Source organism: Panulirus ornatus, chromosome 65 (genome assembly GCF_036320965.1).
Source record: "Panulirus ornatus isolate Po-2019 chromosome 65, ASM3632096v1, whole genome shotgun sequence".
NCBI classification, from domain to species: Eukaryota; Metazoa; Arthropoda; class Malacostraca; order Decapoda; family Palinuridae; genus Panulirus; species Panulirus ornatus.
The window spans coordinates 23,795,543-23,821,005 of NC_092288.1; the positions used below are offsets into that span (position 1 = coordinate 23,795,543).

The 25,463-nt window shown below is 40.9% G+C and overlaps 1 protein-coding gene across 4 annotated transcripts in view; it reads left to right on the forward strand.

Moving 5' to 3' along the window:
* Positions 1-25,463, forward strand: part of LOC139746493 (uncharacterized) — a 201,892-nt gene that overhangs the window by 158,849 nt on the left and 17,580 nt on the right. For all 4 annotated transcript variants that reach the window (XM_071657780.1, XM_071657782.1, XM_071657781.1 and 1 more), the window contains 2 exons: positions 15,103-15,212; positions 16,123-16,245. In XM_071657780.1, the coding sequence (XP_071513881.1) occupies positions 15,103-15,212; positions 16,123-16,245 (233 nt within the window). The remainder of the gene's footprint in view (positions 1-15,102; positions 15,213-16,122; positions 16,246-25,463) is intronic.

Here is a 25,463-nt window from a genome sequence, read left to right on the forward strand (position 1 = left end):
ACCTCCAATTTGGTCTCCCTCTTCTCCTCGTTCCCTCCACCTCCGACACATATATCCTCTTGGTCAATCTTTCCTCACTCATTCTCTCCATGTGCCCAAACCATTTCAAAACACCCTCTTCTGCTCTCTCAACCACGCTCTTTTTATTTCCACACATCTCTCTTACCCTTACGTTACTCACTCGCTCAAACCACCTCACACCACACATTGTCCTCAAACATCTCATTTCCAGCACATCCATCCTCCTGCGCACATCTCTATCCACAGCCCACGCCTCGCAACCATACAACATTGTTGGAACCACTATTCCTTCAAACATACCCACTTTTGCTTTCCGAGATAATGTTCTCGACTTCTACACATTTTTCAAGGCTCCCAAAATTTTCGCCCCCTCCCCCACCCTATGATCCACTTCCGCTTCCATGGTTCCATCCGCTGACAGATCCACTCCCAGATATCTAAAACACTTCACTTCCTCCAGTTTTTCTCCATTCAAACTCACCTCCCAATTGACTTGACCCTCACCCCTACTGTACCTAATAACCTTGCTCTTATTCACATTTACTCTTAACTTTCTTCTTCCACACACTTTACCAAACTCAGTCACCAGCTTCTGCAGTTTCTCACATGAATCAGCCACCAGCGCTGTATCATCAGCGAACAACAACTGACTCACTTCCCAAGCTCTCTCATCCCCAACAGACTTCATACTTGCCCCTCTTTCCAGGACTCTTGCATTTACCTCCCTAACAACCCCATCCATAAACAAATTAAACAACCATGGAGACATCACACACCCCTGCCGCAAACCTACATTCACTGAGAACCAATCACTTTCCTCTCTTCCTACACGTACACATGCCTTACATCCTCGATAAAAACTTTTCACTGCTTCTAACAACTTGCCTCCCACACCATATATTCTTAATACCTTCCACAGAGCATCTCTATCAACTCTATCATATGCCTTCTCCAGATCCATAAATGCTACATACAAATCCATTTGCTTTTCTAAGTATTTCTCACATACATTCTTCAAAGCAAACACCTGATCCACACATCCTCTACCACTTCTGAAACCGCACTGCTCTTCCCCAATCTGATGCTCTGTACATGCCTTCACCCTCTCAATCAATACCCTCCCATATAATTTACCAGGAATACTCAACAAACTTATACCTCTGTAATTTGAGCACTCACTCTTATCCCCTTTGCCTTTGTACAATGGCACTATGCACGCATTCCGCCAATCCTCAGGCACCTCACCATGAGTCATACATACATTAAATAACCTTACCAACCAGTCAACAATACAGTCACCCCCCTTTTTAATAAATTCCACTGCAATACCATCCAAACCTGCTGCCTTGCCGGCTTTCATCTTCCGCAAAGCTTTTACTACCTCTTCTCTGTTTACCAAATCATTTTCCCTAACCCTCTCACTTTGCACACCACCTCGACCAAAACACCCTATATCTGCCACTCTGTCATCAGACACATTCAACAAACCTTCAAAATACTCATTCCATCTCCTTCTCACATCACCGCTACTTGTTATATATATATATATATATATATATATATATATATATATATATATATATATATATATATATATATATATATTTATTTTTTTTTTTTTTTTAAACTTCGCCATTTCCCGCATTAGCGAGGTAGCGCTAAGAACAGAGGACTGGGCCTTTTTTGGAATATCCTCACCTGGCCCCCCTCTGTTCCTTCTTTTGGAAAATTTAAAAAAAAAAAACGAGAGGGGAGGAATTCCAGCCCCCCGCTCCCTCCCCTTGTAGTCGCCTTCTACGACACGCAGGGAATACGTGGGAAGTATTCTTAAACCCCTATCCCCAGGGATATATATATATATATATATATATATATATATATATATATATATATATATATATATATATATATATATATTTTTTTTTTTTTTTTTTTTTTTTTTTTGATTATGCTTAGTTGCTGTCTCCCGCGTTAGCGAGGTAGCGCAAGGAAACAGACGAAAGAATGGACAAACCAACCCACATACACATGTATATACATACACGTCCACACACGCACATATACATACCTATGCATTTCTGCGTATACATGCATATACATACACAGACATATACATATATACACATGTACATAATTCATACTGTCTGCCCTTATTCATTCCCATCGCCACCCCGCCACACATGAAAAGACACCCCCCTCTCCCTGCATGTGTGCGAGGTACCGCTAGGAAAAGACAACAAAGGCCACTGTCGTTCACAGTCAGTCTCTAGCTGTCATGTGTAATGCACCGAAACCACAGCTCCCTTTCCACATCCAGGCCCCACGGAACTTTCCATGATTTACCCCAGACGCTTCACATGCCCTGGTTCAATCCATTGACAGCACGTCGACCCGGGTATACAACATCGTTCCAATTCACTCTATTCCTTGCACGCCTTTCACCCTCCTGCATGTTCAGGCCCCGATCACTCAAAATCTTTTTCACTCCATCTTTCCACCTCCAATTTGGTCTCCCTCTTCTCCTCGTTCCCTCCACCTCTGACACATATATCCTCTTGGTCAATCTTTCCTCACTCATTCTCTCCATGTGCCCAAACCATTTCAAAACACCCTCTTCTGCTCTCTCAACCACGCTCTTTTTATTTCCACACATCTCTCTTACCCTTACGTTACTTACTCGATCAAACCACCTCACACCACACATTGTCCTCAAACATCTCATTTCCAGCACATCCATCCTCCTGCGCACAACTCTATCCATAGCCCACGCCTCGCAACCATACACCGTTGTTGGAACGACTATTCCTTCAAACATACCCATGTGTCACGCTAAGGACCACATGTTTCGCGATAATACAGGAGGGGAGCATTGCCAGCCCCCCCCCCTCAGCTCCCCCCCCTCAGCTCCCCCCCCCCCCCCACATACATGCACAGACGTGACCTCTTCCATGTTTTGACCCCCTCCGTACGCATGTCCCACTCCATAACGCTCCTTACATACGCCTCTGTACGCCCTCCGTACGCATGTCCCACTGCCTAACACTCCTTACATACGCTTCTGTACGCCCTCCAAAAGCATATCCCACTCCATAACGCCTATTACATACGCCTGTGTACGCCCTCCATACGCATATCCCACTCCATAACGTTCCTTACATACGCTTCTGTACACCCTCCATACGCATATCCCACTCTATAACGCCCCATACATTCTCCTGTACGCGCTCTCTACGCGTATCCCACTCCATACCGCCCCTTACATACGCCTCTGTACGCCTTTGTGACCTATAAGGAGACTGTAACATGTTTCCATTCCTGCGCATGATAGTTTGTAACGCGTGTAACGCTCGGTAACGCGTCTGCCAGCAGTGCGTATAGCGTATGCGTCCCCCTCTGGTGTATGTAAGGCTCTGTTACGGAAACTGACATTCATGGCGTATGGGCGTACGCCACGTCGCGTACTGCTTGATAACAAGGGTGTGACACACGAGACGTAACGCACGAGTAGCGCTGGTAACGTGGATGTTACAGGTAACATAGCCAGTACAGATAACATAGCCAACACAGGTAACATAGCCAGCACAGATAACACAGGTATCATAGCCAGACTAGATAACACAGGCAACATAGCCAGCCCAGGGAACACATGTATCATAGCCAGACCAGATAACACAGGCAACATAGCCAGACCAGGTAACACAGGTATCATAGCCAGACTAGATAACACAGGCAACATAGCCAGACCAGGTAACACATGTATCATAGCCAGACCAGATAACACAGGCAACATAGCCAGCCCAGGGAACACATGTATCATAGCCAGACCAGATAACACAGGCAACATAGCCAGACCAGATAACACAGGCAACATAGCCAGCCCAGGGAACACATGTATCATAGCCAGACCAGATAACACAGGCAACATAGCCAGACCAGGTAACACAGGTATCATAGCCAGACTAGATAACACAGGCAACATAACCAGCCCAGGGAACACAGGCAACATAGCCAGACCAGATAAGACAGGCAACATAGCCAGCCCAGTTAACACAGGTATCATAGCTAGACCAGATAACACATGTAACATAGCCAGCCCAGGGAACACAGGCAACGTAGCCAGACCAGATAACACATGTAACATAGCCAGCCCAGTTAACACAGGTATCATAGCCAGACCAGATAACACATGTAACATAGCCAGCCTAGGGAACACAGGTATCATAGCTAGACCAGATAACACATGTAACATAGCCAGCCCAGTTAACACAGTTATCATAGCTAGACCAGATAACACAGGCAACATAGCCAGCCCAGGGAACACAGGTATCATAGCCAGACCAGATAACACATGTAACATAGCCAGCCCAGGGAACACAGGCAACATAGCCAGACCAGATAACACAGGCAACATAGCCAGCCCAGGGAACACAGGTATCATAGCCAGACCAGATAACACAGGCAACATAGCCAGCCCAGTTAACACAGGTATCATAGCTAGACCAGATAACACAGGCAACATAGCCAGCCCAGGGAACACAGGTATCATAGCCAGACCAGATAACACATGTAACATAGCCAGCCCAGTTAACACAGTTATCATAGCTAGACCAGGTAACACAGGCAACATAGCCAGCCCAGGGAACACAGGTATCATAGCCAGACCAGATAACACATGTAACATAGCCAGCCTAGGGAACACAGGCAACATAGCCAGCCCAGGGAACACAGGTATCATAGCCAGACCAGATAACACATGTAACATAGCCAGCCTAGGGAACACAGGCAACATAGCCAGACCAGATAACACATGTAACATAGCCAGCCCAGTTAACACAGGTATCATAGCCAGACCAGATAACACATGTAACATAGCCAGCCCAGTTAACACAGGTATCATAGCCAGACCAGATAACACATGTAACATAGCCCGAGCAGATAACACAGGTAACACAGGCGTGGTAGCAGGTCTGCTGGAGCAGGGGCAAGAGAGAGCTATAAGTAGCCGGGTTGGGATGTGTGTGTGTGTGGACAAAATTCACACGTGGGTTAATAATAGCGTGTGGTGTGGGCCAGCCACTCGCTGTTCCTCTCCACTCCTGTGTACACCACACCACACCACCACACCACACCACACCATACCACACCACACCACCACACTACACCACACCACAACACCACACCATACCACAACACCACACCATACCACCACACCATACCACACACCACACTACCACACCACACCACACACCACCACATTACCATTTATTTATTTATATATATATATATATATATATATATATATATATATATATATATATATATATATATATATATATATATATATGAGTCCACAGGGAAAATGAAACACGATAAGTTGCCAAGTGCACTTTCGTGTAATAATCACATCATCAGGGGAGACAGAAGAGAGAAATATAACAGTCAGTTGATATACAACGAAGAGACGAAGCTAGGACGCCATTTGGTAAGCAAGTGTTACCGGACTCTGCCCGCTCGAGGTCACACAACGAGTGAGGTTACCTCGGCCAAGGGCTCTACCAATGGGAGTACAGGTCACCTCACTCCAAAGGAGTCTGCACTTCCCTCCTGCTGACAAGTAGCGCATATCTGGGCTACAGAAGGCTCGCGAAAGAAGTCATGTTTATTCTTTCATACAAATTGGTCCTGGGATAAATATAAATTGATAAATGTATATATATATATATATATATATATATATATATATATATATATATATATATATATATATATATATATATAAACATGTGATGTTTACCAAATGGCGTCCTAGCTTCGTCTCTTCGATGTATATCTACTGACTGTCATATTTCTCTCTTGTGTCTCCCCTGATTATGTGATTATTACACGAAAGTGCACTTGGGAACTTTTCGTGTTTCATTTTCCCCGTGGACTCATAGGAATATCTTGATCGCGCAAAATTGCGATCCTTTCCAATATATATATATATATATATATATATATATATATATATATATATATATATATATATATATATATATATATGAACGCGCACCTTCATAGAACATACAAAGCTCCATATATATATATATATATATATATATATATATATATATATATATATATATATATATATATATATATTTGGATTTGGCAGCGGATGGAACCATGGAAGCGGAAATGAGTCACAGGGTGGGGGAGGGAGCGAAAGTTCTGGGAGCGTTGAAGAATGTGTAGAAGGCTAGAACATTATCTCGGAAAGCAGAAATGGGTATGTTTGAAGGAATAGTGGTTCCGACAATGTTATATGGTTGCGAGGCGTGGGCTATAGGATAGGGTTGTGCGCAGGAGGATGGATGTGCTGGAAATGAGATGTTTGAGGACAATATGTGGTGTGAGGTGGTTTGATCGAGTAAGTAATGAAAGGGAGAGAAAGATGTGTGGTAATAAAAAGGGTGTGGTTGAGAGAGCAGAAGAGGGTGTTTTGAAATGGTTTGGTCACATGGAGAGAATGAGTGAGGAAAGATTGACCAAGAGGATATATGTGTCAGGAGGTGGAGGGAACGAGGAGAAGTGGGAGACCAAATTGGAGGTGGAAAGATGGAGTGAAAAGGATTTTGAGCGATTGGGGCCTGAACATGCAGGAGGGTGAAAGGCGTGCAAGGAATAAGGGTGAATTGGAACGATGTGGTATACCGGGGTCGACGTGCAGTCAGTGGATTGAACCAGGGCATGTGAAGCGTCTGGGGTAAACCATGGAAAGTTGTGTGGGGCCTGGATGTGGAAAGGGAGCTGTGGTTTCTGTGCTTTATACATGACAGCTAGAGACTGAGTGTGAACGAATGTGGCCTTTGTTGTCTTTTCTTAGCGCTACCTCGCGCACATGAGGGGGAGGGGGTTGTCATTTCATTTGTGGCGAGGTGGCGTTGGGAATAAATAAAGGCAGACAGTATGAATTATGTACATGTGTATATATGTATATGTCTGTGTGTGTATATATATGTATACGTTGAAATGTATAGGTATGTGTGTGTGCGTGTGTGGAAGTGTATGTATATACATGTGTATGTGGGTGGGTTGGGCCATTCTTTCGTCTGTTTCCTTGCGCTACCTCGCTAACGCGGGAGACAGCGACAAAATATAATAATGATAATAATATATATACGTTAGTGTCAGTTCATCATACGTGACAGGTACGGTGGGTATGTCCATATGAGGTCATTTTTCTTTGCTTCCTGACGCTTCCCTGCAGAGAGAAGGATGAGATTTATTTCTGTGCCACAACGCTTGTGTTTATGTTGTCTTGCTCCTCCCATCTTGTGCCGGGGATGGTCAGAGAAACAGTGTGTGGTGACCAGCTGTGTTGTTAGAGATGTATGTACCTCGGCATGTCACCTAGTGTGGATGATGATGTCAAACATCCGTAATGGAATGTCGCCCTTGCAGGTTTATTTCACTCTGGCATCCGTTCTCTATTTAAAAGCCTTTAAAGAAAATATGGATTTGATGCATAACTTCGTTAAATTTTCACTTGTTGAGACAGACGCTTCTGTTAATAGGAGTGAAATTTTGATTAACAATGAACATCTTGGCGTAATCAATGCTTATTTGTGTTATGAATTTTAAGTTCTCGAAGACACTATGCTTTTAGGAATATATAGTATTAATACCAGTTCTCAACACGCACACATAGAGGCACACACGCACACATATACTCACACATGCAGCAATCTGGTGTGTGTGTGTGTGTGTGTGGGAATTGTGGGAGTTGATATTGTATCTCGACATATTCGCCATCAGCTACAAAACAGGAGGAATGTAGATGAGACCCATCCACTGTGGGCAAATGTATATAAATTGGATCTAAGGGAATGTTCCTAATACAAGGCCAAGTCTATGCTTCTCAGATTTGGTCCCTGTGGCGCTCCTAGGTACACGAAGAGATGATAGAGAAGGTCCAGAGGAAGGTAGCAAATATGCTGTCACAATGAAGATGAATTGAGTGACAGCGAGAGAAGTGGGAGGGCATAAATAGGGGTGACTCATTCACGAACCTTGGGTGTTGACTGGTTTGACGGTGTGGACCTGTAGTGAAACAGTTTTTTGAGACGTTACTGACACAGATCAGGCGAGGACCAATGCAAGAAACGTTAGAGAAGATGTAAAGGATTACCTTTATGATATCATGGTCGTGGAAGAATGGAATGAACCAAGTGGTGAAGACAGACATCGTATGAAAGCTTGGTGGAATTATGTGACAAGTTCAGAGGTTGCGCCACCCGAGTGTAGAACTCCCTCCTCCCTTACCATACAGATTTTACAGAAAGGTAGGTAGGTAAACACACATACGGGGCCTCCCTGGTGTAGAGATTAGCGTTACTGACCCTGACACAACACGGGCCCACGTGGGTTCGATTCCCGGGCGCGGGAGGCAATCCAAGTGTTCTAAACACAGAGATGTAAAGACGTGGTATTAGTTATACGACATGAAAAGGCAGGAAAACACGAATGCAAAACTGTCTTCCAGGACAAAACGAGTGTAGAACTGTCTCCAAGTAAAACACAAGAAGTAATCGCACACACACACACACACACACACACACACACACACACACACACACACACACACACTACTCAAAACTCAGCCACAAACCAACCACACCCCTGAACGTGAGTTATGATTAGCCTCCTCAAAGTCCATCCAGAAACAACGTACAACTGCCCCGCCACCCTGCACTCCCACTGATACAAGCAATGCCAGTAAAACCCACATAGAACTCTCCTACTCCAGGCTCTGACGACCTATGGAATGTTCCTATAAAGTACCATGGTCCACTTGCAGTCCACTGGCTACACAACAAAATACCCTATGTCTGGAAACTTGCCAACCTAATGCCGAACCTTAAACCCTCGAAACCATTCAACTTTCCCTCTTCTTCTTCTTCTTCTTCTTCTTCTTCTTCCTACTGCCTTACATTACCACTTCTATCCTCAGTATCCAAACTCTGTGAAAAAAGAAAGATCCACAACAGAGTTGAGTAAGATACCCCACTCTTACCCCACACAGCGTGGCTCTAGCTGCATGCACGGAGCCCTCACAACTTATCCTAGATTGAGTCAAAGAACCACATCCACCCCCCGCCTTCTTCCTGCACGACAGTAATAGCAACAGACATAACCAAAGCGTTTAACACTGTCCCTAGAAACATCCGCACACACACACACACACACACACACACACACACACACACACACACACACACACACACAATATTCCTTGACACCGCCCTTCACACCAGTGACAAAATGTGGTCGGCCACCTCCATCACCGGGCGCCATGCCAGTCACTCGCAATGACTTCATCTCTAAAACACGTCAACTCTACAATGGAGTTCCCCTAGAAGCTGTTCTTTCCCCAACGCTCTTTACTGTCTGTCTACACGACCTCGCATTAACCTCAGGCAAACATGAACGTGAAGGTTTTCTTTCATATGTGTGACGACCTCACAATCACGTCACCACAACACCATGACATCACAGCAGTGACATCAGATATGCTGTGGTGTGTTGCACAGCTGGAATAATGGCTTGCCCCAGAAGAGGATGGATGTGTCAGCACAGAAATATTTGATTACTTTTAGCTCCAGACAGACATGAAGCCCAGCTCACACACTTCAGTCACCATGAATGGACTGTCTCTTCCAATGAGCAAAGCACCAAACATTCTGGACACCACATACGACACACACACACACACACACACACACACACACACACACACACACACGACCTTCCCTCCCTACAATGATAACATCAACACAAAAACATCATACAAACTAAATCTCCCTAGAACACGTCCTGGCACTGGATTTGGATAACAAAAAAACTCCCTCACCATCCTCTACACACACACACACACTTCACCCGCTCCACTCTAATCTACGCCTCACCTCCCTGATCTCCCACTCTCTCCAAAGCAAATAGAGATACAGACCACAGGAAAAATAATGCTGTCAGAAACTATCAAGTGTTTTCCCTCGTAGCAAGCACGAACACTGACACGTTCCCAGTGTACCATTTCCTCCCACTACGCCCCCACCTCAACCAGCTCGGCATTCAGTTCTATACAGCACCAGTAGACAACTTCCCCCACACCAAAACCACTGTATCCCAACCTCCGAGTTGAAATGGAAAGCTTACACCTTCCTCACACTTTGCTAACCTCTACTCACATGTCCTTCCCCCCCTCTCCCACAACCTCCCAGTAGTTATAACACAGACAAAACACATTAACCCCCTTCAACCCACCAGACGCACATCCATCAGAAACCACACTACCCAGACACACACGAGTCTCACTTACGCCCTTTGCATCAGCCCCATCACGACCAACACTGCTTTTATCATAACCCAAGATCCATTCATGTCTCCGGTGAACCTACCATAGAGAAGGCACTGAGCACTGTGCACTCAGTTGCTCACACACACACACACACACACACACACACACACACACACACACACACACACACACACACACACACTGCCCGTGCTGGATACATACACAGCACGACACATTTGACCTGTGGACTTGGCAAACTACCTGAGTTCTGCAGCCGCTTCATAAGGACACAAGGGATCCCTGAGGCAAGAAAATATATATATATATATATATATATATATATATATATATATATATATATATATATATATATATATATATATATATATATATGTGTGTGTGTGTGTGTGTGTGTGTGTGTGTGTGTGTGTGTGTGTGTGTGTGTGTGTGTGTGTGTGTGTGTGTGTGTGTGTGTGTGAAATACTTGATACAACACTTTATGTTCTGTTGAAATTTGTTAAAATTCCCGTCTTTTTTCCCACGTTAATGAAAACGACCAAAATGAGGGATCATTGTAACAAATAAACATGCTTATTATTTTCATGTAAAAACACCCTATATGATCTTACTTCAAGATGACCATTATCAGTTAAGATAGTGCAAGGAGAACACAGGTTTATAGTTTATATAAGTAAATTTATATAGGGACACGGTAGAAGAGTAGAAGAGTGAACAGTATTGTATTAAGAAGATGACTGAATTTATATCTCCAGGAGCTCATAACTTATATGTGTGGCTATCCCATTCTCGCTAACCCAGTACTGCCCATTTATTAAGCTAGGTTTTATTATGTTGTAGGTTTATAATCTCTCGTGTTTCACGGCCTGCCTGTGTCACCGGTACAGATCCTGTAGGTCAAAAACTTACGCTGTCTCCCATCTTGAAAAATAGGCACGACCTTCGTGTCACCCACGCATGCGCCACGCATCCCTCATATTATGAGTTCCTAAAGATCCAAAATGCCTTTTCGAAGTGCTAGATTGCCCGACCCTAGTCGTTCCTTAGCCTTTTGGACTTTCAGTTGAATGGGGTTTTGGTGGGGAATGTGTCTTACACTGTTGTAAGTTTAGAAGAGAGCTCAGACCTCCATCTTATATCCATATTTGCCCCCAACGACACGTCTTTCCCAGAGAATCTTGACGCCTTATTTTGTCTTTCGTTGGACGAGTTGTGGGTGATGATGAGTGAGTGTGTGAAGTGTAGCATTTTTCTATAAACCTCGTCCTTTTTTTTTTTTCTTTTTCCTCTAATAGGTTTCCCTGCTAACCCCGTCTCTATTGTTTTACGATATTTTTTGCTCTCATCTCTCTCTCTCTCTCTCTCTCTCTCTCTCTCTCTCTCTCTCTCTCTCTCTCTCTCTCTCTCTCTCAGACGCTACCAAGCTGTTAGGTCGTTTTTAAAAGTTACGTGTCCAATGCTGCCTCGAAAATAATATTTTGGACCCCTCCTTATCTTCATCCATCTCTCTAATTTCCTGTCTATGTTCCCTTCCAATTTGCTAAAACCATCAGTGTAATCATCATCACACACCCTCTTGCATCACTTATCTCTCTTGTCTTCTCTTACGTATTATTAGCAATGGTTTTTTTTGCATGTTTGTGACATACACACACACACACACACACAGTCACGTAACTTTATAAGTGTAAGTAGGAGCACAGTGGTTTATAATCAGTCAAGGTGTGTGTGTGTGTGTGTGTGTGTGTGTGGAGAGACCCCCAGGAGGAAGAGCAGGAAGACTTGAACCTAAAATAATTGGCCAAGACCCACACAGTTCCAGGTGTGGGGGGGTCGGTGGCGTGGAGGGGAGGAGAGCCAGACGAGGAAACACCCGGTCGGCAGCAAGCTCCGCCCACCCAGCTGTTCCCCTGTTTGACTCTCCTCCCTCCCTTCCTCCACCATCACTAGTCATGTCTCCGCAGATAAAAGTTTCTGTCTCTGTGTCCGTCTGTCTGAGTGTGGTATAGTGCCGCCGCGTTATGAGGAAGGGCGTCGCATGTACATTGGACTCCCCCCCCCCCCACCCACCGCCATCAAAATCGTGTTGGTATGTGAATTACGTAACTGAAACTGTTGCCAGAGTTCTCTTCCTCTTGGAGAAAAAGAGATAGGAAAAAATATATATATAAGAAAGCTTTTACAGACGGTCGGAGGCAGTTTTTAAAACCAGCACCACCGCATAAACCAATGGAGGAAGTAGAGGCGAGAGGTGGCGTGGTCGAAGATGATATAGAGTTACAGAGATGTTGAAGGAGGAGAAGAAATGACAGACCGCCAGGTTGGCTACACTGTCAGGGGTTCTTAACGGGCCAGAACCATCATAACCCCTTGCCAGAACACACACACACACACATATATATATATATATATATATATATATATATATATATATATATATATATATATATATATATATATATATATATATATTCCTATGAGTCCACGGGGAAATGAAACACGAAGACAAGTTCCCAAGTGCACTTTCGTGTCATAATCACATCATCAGGGGAGACACAAGAGAGAAATATAAAGTCCGTTGATATACAACGAAGAGACGGATATGTAAACGTTGGACTTTGAGCAAGTGTGTCCCATTATATTCATATCTTTCAGTTTTATAACTCCACTTACAACCTTCTATAACCATTTGATTATCGTACATCTTCACTTGATATACTCGCTCTTCAATCGTACATCTTAACGAAGGTCGGGGTAATTATATTTACAGATGATAAGCGAGATAAGGTGATGATTGTTTATACATGGATGTTTAGTGGCAGCCTTCACCACTAGACATGTCAAGGTTGTGGTAGCAATAGTTCTGAAGGGGGGGTTCTGGCAGAGGCTCAACATTGTGGAATATGAAGGCGAGAATAAACGAAGGATGGGTGTGTGAGGTGGGTGAACCAGGTGTGTGTGTGTGTGTGTGTGTGGGTGGACCAGGTGTGTGTGTGTGAGAGTTAGTTGGACCAGAGGTATGTGTGTGTGAGGTGGGTGAGCCAGGTGTGTATGTTTGTGTGTGGGTGGAGCAGGTGTCTGTGTGAGGTGGGTGTGTGTATGGGGGGTGGACCAGGTGTGTGTGTGTGTGGGTGGGTGGACCAGGTGTGTGTCTGTGTGAGAGGTTGTTGGACCAGAGGTATGTGTGCGTGAGGTGGGTGAGCCAGGTGTGTGTGGGTGGACCAGGTGTGTGTGTGTATGTGTGTATGAGGTGGGTGAGCCAGGTGTGTGGGTGGACCAGATGTGTGTATGTGAGAGGTAGTTGGACCAGAGGTATGTGTGCGTGTTGAACGGACCGAGAGTTTAAGAGTGTGTGAGACGGGTGGACCAGAGACGAGCGTGTGAGACGGGTGGACCAGACTGTGTGAGTGGCACAGAGCCAAGGGTAAGTGTGAGTCGGCGGACCACAGATGAATGTGTGAGTGAACCAGCCAGCCATGCATGGCCTACTACTGAAGCCACCATTACGTCAACGGGTTAGCTTGCTCGGTTACCACACCAATATCGTCAACTCAGTCCAACAATGTCTGTCATTCTCCGGTTCAAATATTTTGCAATTCAAGAATTCACCTTAGTTTTATCCTTTGGTTCCGCTCAGGGGGTTGACATTACAATGTCTAGCTTTATATAGTTAGCTAAAAAAGAAAGTGTTGTTCCAATCTATAGTTAATTTCGCACAGTTGTTCGATAATATTGCATAGTTTAGTGTTTTTTTTTTTTTTTTTGTTTTGTAACCGTTCCAATTACTTATTTACCGGCTTTATCCAGTTATTCAGCTCTTTTAATGTTGGTTAACAACTCAGTTCAGATATCTTAATCATTTGTGTATAAGATCTGCCTTACAATGTACACGATAATATTCCTCCTACCTGGATGATGAATTGGCTCCTGACACTGTTTGCTTTACATATTCCCATCCTACACTCATAAATCATATTGCCTGGATGTATTTAATAATAAAAAAAAAAAAATCCAGGCGTGTCAGAATCATTTTAAACCACCCTCCATTTCTCGTAAGCCAGGCCCCTCGAAGTGGGAAGTGTGCACCACGTTTTCTGTTGCGTGGCACTCCGGTACGGTGGGGAGGAAGGTGGGTTCCCCGGTAACGAGGGTTGCCAGAGTTCATTTTGGTCGCGTGGGGAGCCTGGCGTGACTGTGTGGGACGAGTGGCTGCTGGGCTGAGAGCCTTGGCCTTTTTAAGTATAGGGCAGGAGTGCCTCGTTTAGGTGGTATTAACTGTCAAGCTCCAGCAGTCAAAGTGGCGTTTTTCTTGAGCATTTTTCCCTTTTTCAATGGCATTTTACTTTTTACCGTCGCTGGGCCACACTGAATGACATTTCAAAGTTTCCAAAGGCTGAGGGCTGTAGTAACGTAAGGCATCTATGGAGATATGTAGCGTGTTCTTGAAGATATCTCTCACTCTTGGAGATAGAGAGAAATGGTGTATGAAAATCTTCCATTGATTGGCCCTCGTAATCTAGATTATAGAAATTACATGAAACATATGAAGTAATTTAAGACGTTTCTATGCACTGTAATCATGTATTCTTCATGCATTAGGTTGTACTACAGAATATTTCGACAAATTCATTGGTGGAAAGTATGTATAAGATATGGTACAGGTGTTGGAGCTGGACATTGTAGAGTTTTGATGTAGTGGTGACAGCTGTTCTCCTATCCAACAGGGAGGGACCATATTGGGAGACCCAGACCGCGTGGAGGAACTGGGCGAGTCACAGGTCCCTTACCAGCTCTTCCTCGAGTACATCTTTGGTCTGGGTGAGGGCACGTACAAGTAAGTCCTGCTCGAACCTTATATGTTGATTGCAGTAGAAGTAGTATCACCTGGTAGATTGTAGCCCATTAGATTGTAGGGGATTACCAGAATATTAGTTTCTCTCCCACAGTTTTATGATAGGTTAAGCTGGGCAGTTTAACCCAACCTAGCTTAGAAAAGGACCAAATCTTCAGGTGATTCATTGAAGATATCACACCCAACCTAGAATGTATTTGGATCTGGGGGTCTTTTTGTAGACCAGCAAATCCTTACCAGAGGCTGTAGATAAGGAAATATATTGGAACTGCTATTTATATGTTCATAAGTGTGTGTAGGTATGATTTTTGAGAAAAAATAGTATCATTGATCATTGCCAATCCCCTATGCATGCTTAGGACTAGTGTAGAGAATGGAAAAAACATTTGATATGTCATGATGTATATAGTTTTATGAGGAGAAAGACTTTGGCTAATTTGAACATTTTAAAGACTTTAAACTAGCATCACTTTTTAGAATAAAGATTGTTATCCTAGGTTATTAATGATAGCTTATGTTTTCAGGCAAAAAGACAAATAATACCTTGCCTTTCAGGTTAGAAAAGACAAAGAATTATTATTATAGCAAGTGAGAGCCCTGGAAAGTTGTATTCAAATATGGTGGAACTCATTGGCTGTGATAATGTTCAGTTCAAAGAAATTTTCTTTGAAGATAGAGGTAAAGAGATGAAGCTAGATGAGTGTACCACAAGTACATCCTCATGGTAAACTATGAAACAGCCAACACACACATATATATAGTCAGATTATGGAGGGATGCACAAGTTGACTTCTTAGAGTAACTGGATTAGAGGATGGTAGTTATTTTCTAAACATACAGCATGCTGAAGAAAACACATTGTAAATCATTATCATCTTTTATCTCCCTTCAGACCGGCAGCGTACGATCTATTCAAACATAACTGCAATAACTTCAGTGACGAAGTGTCTCAGTTCCTGTGTGGGCACGGTATACCAAAACACATCCTGCAACTTCCCGATGAAGTCCTTAACACGTAAGTAACCTCCATCATCCACTGAAGTTGGTCATAATTTCTCCTTATGGTTGACCAACCATTTCTACAGGTCCATGACATAATTTTGCCGACAGAGCCGCACTGTGATCTCACTTGTCTTGCCACCATACTTGTGTCTAATATTAGAACGATTTCCTGCTAATATTTTTTTTGTGTGAACATTGCACTGCTACCCTGTTAAACTGAAGTAGAATGTAGGAAATCTCTTGTTTATAAGAAGAATTTTTGCTCTATTATGACAGCTCTGTAGAAACCATCCAACACCAAAGATGCTCACATAAAACCATTCACCATTAACGGAGTTTGTAGAACATCCAGACTCTGAGTATCATCGGTGGTGTAAAAAGAAAATGGAACCTTTATCTTAACAGTAGTAACAGTGAAACCCACACCAACCAACTCTAGTGAACAACAAAGAAAATACACTGCAACCACACCACCCAAGCCTTCACACGTAAAGCACTTCTATTCTTCCAAAGATAATACAAACATACTCATGACTCTTAAAAAAAATCAGCCCTCAGTCAAGCACACCCCTTTACTGGATAGTCTTGTAAAGCTTAAACAAAGTCCTGATAAAATTGATGCCCCACCCTTCACTCTCTCTGACACTCACAGTGCGGATGAGACCCAGAAGAATTCCCATGTAAAAGGACCTGAGTCACTGTATTTCAATTTCCACATGATAAGAACTTTGTTGTGACCCAAGCTTTTGCAGATGTCTTCAATTACACCTGGTCACGTAGAATCCCAAACATATGTGGAACATTTCCAACACAGTCCTCATTCTTAAACTCTGCAAGCCACCCAGCTCTCCTTCCTTATGCCATCTTACTCCCCGGCTGTCTTCAGTGTCCAGACTTCTTGAAAAACTGATCCACATCAGAATCAACCTGAATATCCCGCTCTGACCTGCACAATACAGTTTTAGACCAAGTCACTTGTCTACTGTATTGCATGCTGTACAAAGCAAAGCTTTCACTACTGTCATTGAATGCAGCCTGACTTAAAGATACAACTTTAGAGGAGGGTAATTTATAGTGTTATCTTGGCTTGATTAGCTTTAGTGATTATAATTACAATGTAATTGTCTTAAACGTATTGATATTAGTAAAAGATGTTTGTAAATGAAGGACTCGGTTTAACAGGGTTGTCGTGTGTATAACACTTGAAAGGAGTGTTATGTCTTTCAGCTAATGTTTGAGTTCTAACTGCTTTTGTTTTGTTATTACTGTTTAGTGTGATGTAGATGATTGTTAGTTATTGGATTATGATGTGGTTGATTAACATCTGTTAGTGATGCAGTTATGAATAAGAAGCATGATGTAGAATTATTTGATAGCCAAAATCATGTCATTGTTACCCCATATAGAGTATTGAATCAGTTGCTTTGTTTCTCAGTTCTAGTTTACATCTTAATATCATATACAAATAGGAAAAGATGTATAATTTTGTATGGTGTCATTCATGAGACATGAAGAATATTTCTCATTGTATATGATAGAAATTCTGAAAGACTCATACATAGAACTGAGATAGAGTTGAACATAAAGCTCATCTGTAGATTGAGTTTCATGGTTTGTTTGTTTCATGGTAACATAGTTTATTGCTTTTAAGTGATACTTGTATTGAAATTATATTTGATCCTGTGATTTATCTTACTATTCACACATGAGCTTTGTGAAGAGTTGTTGTTTTCTTGTAAACTTACAAAAGTTCCTATTTTTTTTCTCTCATTTCTTGTGACTAACTTGTATGTCATATGTGTGCAGGCCGCTGGGTCAGATCCTGTCGCCCTTGCAGAGCTATCTACAGATCCCCAGCAATGTCTCTGGGCAGTCCTCCACCGGCTTCCACAACAACCAACGCCAGCCTGACCTGCCTCCATACTAACTAGCACCACACCCCATCAGTACTTACATATCACAACCACTCACACTCCAGCATTGAAGATGTTCTCAATTACTTTATACTAACATTTATTATGGTTTGATATTTGTATATTTTCAATTTTGTATTTCACATTATCAGCTAGTTTCTACTTCCTTTACACTTCTCATCTTGGTGTGTTACACATAATCTTTGTTTTTCTTTAATACAGTAAACTCTCCTCTCTGGACTCCCTCGTTGTCAGAAGCTCAGTAATTTAATCTAGGGGATAGGTTCAGACAAAAGCTTACTTTCCACTCCAGACAAAAGCCCAGGTTGTGAAAGGTTGGCCTAAAGGCCATGAAGTACCATTCATTTATTGATTTTTTTTTAACAGGCACTAATCATAGGTATTGCAACCATATTTCACTTTCAGGCTAGGTGATATTAAAAACATGTTGTTGAATCTTCTAGTGACCATGTGATCATAAACATATCTTAAGCAGAAGAGCATATTGTAGTAGTCAAAACATCGGAAGATAGGCATCCCGCTTTTTACCTGTAGAAAGAAAAAGTAAATGTAGTCATCTTTCACATTATTTCTCTACTGAGGGAGCACTTGCTTGTTAGGGGTGTAAAACTTTGGTTACAATTCAAAATAAGGTGCATTCTCAGGAGTTCACCCACAATGTACCATGATATAACATATGAGGTCAGCAGATGCTCATTCAAAGGACATAGTGACAACACAATAGCCTCTCTAGGCCTGTGATGTTACAGCTTAGAGGTGCTATTGAACTTGGCAACCTCATGCCCACATATATTTGTGCTCGTTCATTGTTATTCAGGCCTTGCTTGACAGTGGTTTGCATCGTATTCACTTTCATATCTGGCCTTCAGCTTTCAGACTAAATGGTGAAAATATTCTTTTATTCTTGGATTGTCTGTAAACATTAAAAGCACTAAGTCATATCCTGAGATCTAGAATGCCTGGAGATAATACCTGTGTGAGCTTCCATAGCATAGTCGGAACTTGTATTCTATTGTGATGGTCAGACAACCTATTACTTTTTATTCATGTTTTGCATCTTCTCTATTGATTTTAGAGTGATTCTATACCTTTATCATTTCATATAGGCAGACAAAACAACAAGAGTTCAAAATGACCATTGGACGTGCCTGTAATTTTAAGTAGAAAAATGGGTGGACCATCAATCTGGATTTTAAGGATACATATTATCATCCAGAGAACAGGCAATCAATGTGACAGTGATCCCTGCTGGACAGAGACTGGTTGGTATAATAACAGATGCTCACTGGCATATGCTGATTTTTCCCAAGATGTGGAAGTTCTTGAGAACTAGTGCTGGCAGGCAAGGAACCGTATAATCCAGAATGATACCTTTTGGACTAAGCATATCACCATAAACTTTCATCAGGTTAATTTCAGGCCTCTTAACCAGACTAACATCAGTAATTGGTAGTGGTGGCTTTTCTTTTTTAAAGATTTGCTATCATAACAGATACAAAAGAAGCATATGTCTGGCCATTTATCTATTTATAGATATTGGTTGATTTGTGGTCATTGAGCACAGTGATGAGCATCTGCCAACCTTGTATGTTTTATGTCATACAAAGGGGGTTAAAGCTTGTGAATAAACCTCATTTTCAGGAGTAAAGCAGTAGTTTAACTCCCCCTCTAAAGTTAGAACTCTGTTAGATGCTCATAGTACCTTGCCTGTGATAGAGAAATAATTTTTCATACCCAGAACTACATTTTTTCCTATGCTGTGTTTAAAGGTATTTATTTTTAGATATTGCTTCTGCGTATGGATCATGTGGTTCTTAATTTTTTCTTGAGAAGGCCTCTTTTTTACTGTTATTGTATTATATTTTTGATGAAGGACACAAATTGAAGTGATCAAAACATATACTCTCATAAGTTATTTGTTTGACAGCTTAGAAAAGGAAAGGAGTAGACATATTTACCCATCACATGAAGTTTCCCCTGTGCTATTTATTTGGAGTAATCTCTTCCCTATTTCATAATATTTCCAAGTATGCCACTGCCTTAGGATTATGCAGTTTGTTTTTCTTTTTAAAGGAAAATGAAATTGTATCATTTTGTATTAATGTTGTTACTGTCAAGAGTTGTTGCTTAATGACACTGTAATGAACAGGATGATACAATTTAGAGTATTGTAGTATACAGTGACCAGGAACTGCTGTACACTACTGTTTGCCTTTTTCCATTCATCAACATCATTATGCATCCTTGCATATTACTGTGTTGCCTTCATAGCATGGTAGACACTTGGAAATAGTTTTGTCTGTAATCATAATTTGTCCATTGCTGGGAGTTGCATGTTTAACCATCATCTTCACCTTGGTCGTAACTTGAAGGGTAGATCAGATACTCTCGAAACTTTATACAAAGGTTTTTCTTCATATACTGACTTGAATAGCACAAGATCTATTCCTTTAGTTTGGATTCAGCTTGAGATGGGACCAACACAAAAAGGTTTGACATGGAACATAATCTGGTCGTAACCTATAGAAAATTCCACATTTGGTAATGGAACTTAATACAGATATTTTTGATACTTTTCGAGCAATATTTCCACCCATTCTTATTTTATAACCTATGACATTGCTGCAGTAAAGCAACACAAGTGTTCCATGGAATGCCTCTCTGGTATATTTTCATCTACATAGAATGTAGACACTTAGGGATCAATTTGTTTATTAACGTTGTCCATTTATCTGTTATCAGAAGTCTCACATTAACCAACACATTAACTTTGTTCAGAATTTGAACATCTATATCTGATACAAATGAAACTTTATTTCTTAGCATGTGCAGAACTGAGTGGCATGGGACACATGATTCTAGCTTGGATTTTGCATGAGTTATTTCCCTTATAACTGGAGGCTTATAACTTGAAGATTCCACTTTTGGTTGTGTAACTAAATAGTTTTTCTCGTATCTTTTCCAAACAGTATTTCCACCCATTCTTACTTTACTCACAAATAACTTTACTGTACTGCAGGTGATACAAGTGTTCCATGCAACACCTTGAACTTTTGATGTATATCTAGTTTTTCATATTACAGTTCATTGCATTGTACTTTTTATTATATACAATAGAATATTGCCATGAATGTTCTTTTAATATATCTACATTTGTCTTCTATATACCTTTAAAAAGAGAGTGTATACACATGAAAGAATGTTGTACGGTTCAATAGTTCAGTACTACCGTTAGAAATATTTTTGAAATGGAGGATATTTGTAAAGCCTGCATCATATGGCAGATACAGTAAAAACTGTCCATTGTCATCATCTGTCTGTTGCCTGTCCATCATCTAATCATCATCTGACTGCCCATTTGTTGTCAGGAGTCTCACTTTAACCCTCAATATAACCTTTGTCTCAACTTTAAAATTCTGAATGAGATATTCAATAAAATTTACACAGCTATTTACTAGGATCAGAGAAATTGAGAGCAAAAAGACCCTTAACTCTGTTTTGGTATTTTATAAGTTATGCCACTTATAAAAAGGCTTATCTTGTAATATAACTTTCCTCATAACTTTGAAAAAAATCACAACCTTTGGCCATGAAACTTTATACAGTTTTCTCCATCGTCTGAATAATTGAACAGCGTAAGACCCATAACCCTCATTTGATATAAATATGAAAAGGTTTAACCTGAAAATGAACCTGGCTCATTATCAAAGAAAAGCCCCCTTTGGCCATGAATTTTTATGGAATTATTTCCCCTGTATCTAAAGAATTGAATGATTTAAAGGTCCCATAACTTTAGTAAAAGGGTATAACAAGGAACTGAACCTATCTCATAGTTTAAAGAAAATATCACTCTTTGCCATGGAACATAATATAGATGTTTTTGATATTTTCCTGACAATGATTGTACCTACTTTTATTTCACATCCAAGAATTTTGTGCTGCAGTTAACACAAGTGTTCCATGGAACAACCTTTTTTTGCGTAATCAGGAATTTCCATAATTCAGATATAGTTTTTGCCCAATTCATCCAGTTGGAGGAGTGTTTATTGTCTAATCTGTTTTATTATATATTACACATAGTATAATACAGTATAATATGACCTCTTATGCAGTAGTTGCTGCTCTTTTATAAACATAGAGAAATAATCTGTTTTTGATTGTTCTAACTCTTTGTTGTATGGATTATATTTTCATGAGAGAAGGCAGTCAGTGCTTGAAACTCATCAACACATAGTGCTAGATTGATAGGATTATTCTGTAGTAATATTTGACCTGCTAGGTGGTTGGTGGTCATAGTGAAAGTAGAATGTAGTGAATTATGTACCAGAACAGGTGATGAAAATAGCTCATGCATTTTTGTTGATGTTTTATGAATATGTAATGAAACTACCTCTTGATATACAGTATAATGAAAACAGGTGCAGCTACTACATGCATGCTGTCTTTGTACCCTCATTAAATGTTTTCAAATCAAAAGTCTTATGAAGTGTGAATACCAGGAGTCTTATGATGTAATAAATGCAGAAGTAATTCTGTAATTATTTTGATTTACTATGATATGTAGGAAGTTGTAAAAACTAAGAAACATCCCCAAATTTCTGGATTTCTTTACCCGTGACCTTTTTAACAGTATGCTGAAGTTGAACAACATTATAGTTGATTCAAGAATTGATTCACAGTGCTCTTGGGATATGCCCATATTTTCCAAGTTAATGAATATTTGTGTGAATTTCGTAACAAGTGAATACTGTTTTTGGTGAAAGAGAGGTGATGTAAAAAAGTAGTATTCAAAATAAATCTTGTTTACACTAAACACAGTCACATCTACACTTTCTTTTTGAAGCAAACACTCACTGAATACTAAGAAGCAACGCATTACTTAGGTGTTCCTTCTTCTTCCTTTATGTAACATTTGATGCCACTTGTTGTGTAGTAATCACTTGCACATCCACCCCTCATGCTGAAACTAGATGGTAATATCCCAAAACCATGACACTTATGGATACTGTTCCATGGAGTTCAACGTGACATGCTGGAGTCTTCTGCATCACCCTCGAAGAAACTGTAGACATAAAACAGAGAGCACCGTCACATGTATGATTAATGGGTACGCTATTTCTTCTTTTACATAAAAGTACATTTTATATTTGTTTATCATGTGAAATAGGTTTATGAAGAAAGAGGAAAGAATGCAATTTATACTCTGTCTTAGTCACTAAGTTAATTCATTAAAAACAATTGATTTATATTCATGAAAATTTCTAAAGTATGTCCAAGAAAATAAATTTTTTTCTTGTACATATACTTAGGGATAAGGGAGATAGACTACAACTCTTGTATTCCCTGTGTGTCTTAGAAGGTGAATTAAAGGGCTGGGAGTGGGGTACTAGAAACCCATCTCTTCTTTTTATTTTATTTCTAGATGAAACAGGATGCTCATCCTCTTTGAAGGCTCAAGCTAGGGTGTCTGGATGAGTATGAATGTAACCAGGATGAGAAAGGAGAGGTATGTTGCATGACTGGGGAGAGGAACCTGGATGTTCTGGCTCTGAGTGAAACAAAGGGTAAGGGAGAATGGCTTGGAAATGCCCGAGTGGTAAAGTCTGGGATTACAGTGAAGGTTAGAGGAGAGGATGGTATGACACTTCAGCTGAAGGAGGAGTTGAGGGGATATGTGAAGGAGTATAAGGAGTTAGGCTCCCAGACTTATGTGGGTGAAAACGAAAGTGGATCATGAGAGGTGGTTGATTAGTAATGCTTATGCATGTGGTAGTGAGAGGAGTGAGGAAGAGAAATGAGTGTTCTGGGAGGAGTTGAGTGAGTGAAAGAAAAGGTCTTAAAGTGTTTTGATAGTTACCCTTATCCAGAAGCCGAATGCCAAGTTTTAAAGTTTATTGACAGTTACCCTCAGCCATGAACAAAATGGAATGGAGAAGCTTCAGATTGCAGTGAGATTGTTAGACAAGGTGTTGGTAGATTGCTGAGGAAGCTGATTTATTTAAAGCACATGGACCTAATGAAATCTCTCAATGTGTACTCAGCTTATGGAGTGTGCAGAAGCACTTGACAAACCACATGAGATGCTCTTGAGAAAATCCATGAGAAAGAGATCGGTTCCAATGAAAAGAACAAATGGCACAATTTTTTCTGTACAAGAAGGTGCTTTGGTGCTCTGAATCAAAGATCTGCATCCTTTGACAAGCATGGTTTGTAAGATAATGGAAAATTGTAATAGATTATCAAATGGATGAATATTTGAAAAAGACTGACTACATGAGATTGGAGGAAAGATGCCATGTTTTTTCAATTTGTTTAGACTTAAGTGATAGATGAATGACCAACAGTTTAAGAAAAGAGGTGGGTAGGTGGGTTTCGAGTTTTTGATTGTCAAGAGGTACTCAACACCATCCCACACAATTTTGGTGAAAAGATTGGATTATCAGGTATCTGTAAGCATGGAACTTCTTTGGTGGATTGAGTATTATCTAAGTAGAAAGAATGAAGGATACATGTCTAAGGTATGCGACAGGGCTATTTATGTAGATCTCTTTTATTCCTAATGGTGATTCTTCAGGGCATGATATATCTGTTTGTGCTTACAGAAGATTCTAAATGCATGAAAGAAGTGAAATATGACCAATGTTGCAAGACCAAAAACGAGATGTGGATAGGCTCCATCACTGATCATAATTGGGGGAACTGTTATAGAAGTAAACTATCTGTTGGTTTATATTACAATAGCATTCAAGTGCATATTTAAGGAAATATTTAAAGGAAATATTTTTAGCTTAAAAGAAACCCAAATGAGGATGCATCACTGGCTTGGTCTTTTGACTTGAAGTAATGCAGGTCTAGTAAATGAGGTTGAATGTAGGGCAACAAAGGTTGCGCTTGAAATAAGGGAGCACATACCTGCAAGAAAAGGATACTGGCTATGGGTTTTTCCATTTTTAGTGGAGAAATGGAAAAAGAAAATGTTTCTACAACCTTTAAAACTAAAATTGATTTGGTAGTGCAGTTACCAGCCTGTTACTTAGGTTAACAAAGAATATCAGAGATGACTTGGAAAAATTCCTAGTAAGCTGAAACAGAGGATGAGACGATATCCCTCACTTCATGTATGGTTAGTGACCACCTAACATGTACAAGTAATAAATGTTTTTTATTGCACATGTAGGAATTCATGTTGCGTATAGACTGTTTTACTAATTATGAATTTATGCCTTTGGCTAGGTGTGAGACTAAGAAATGATATGATTCTGATTACTCATTTCTTAGCTTAGATGGCCAAGCAGAC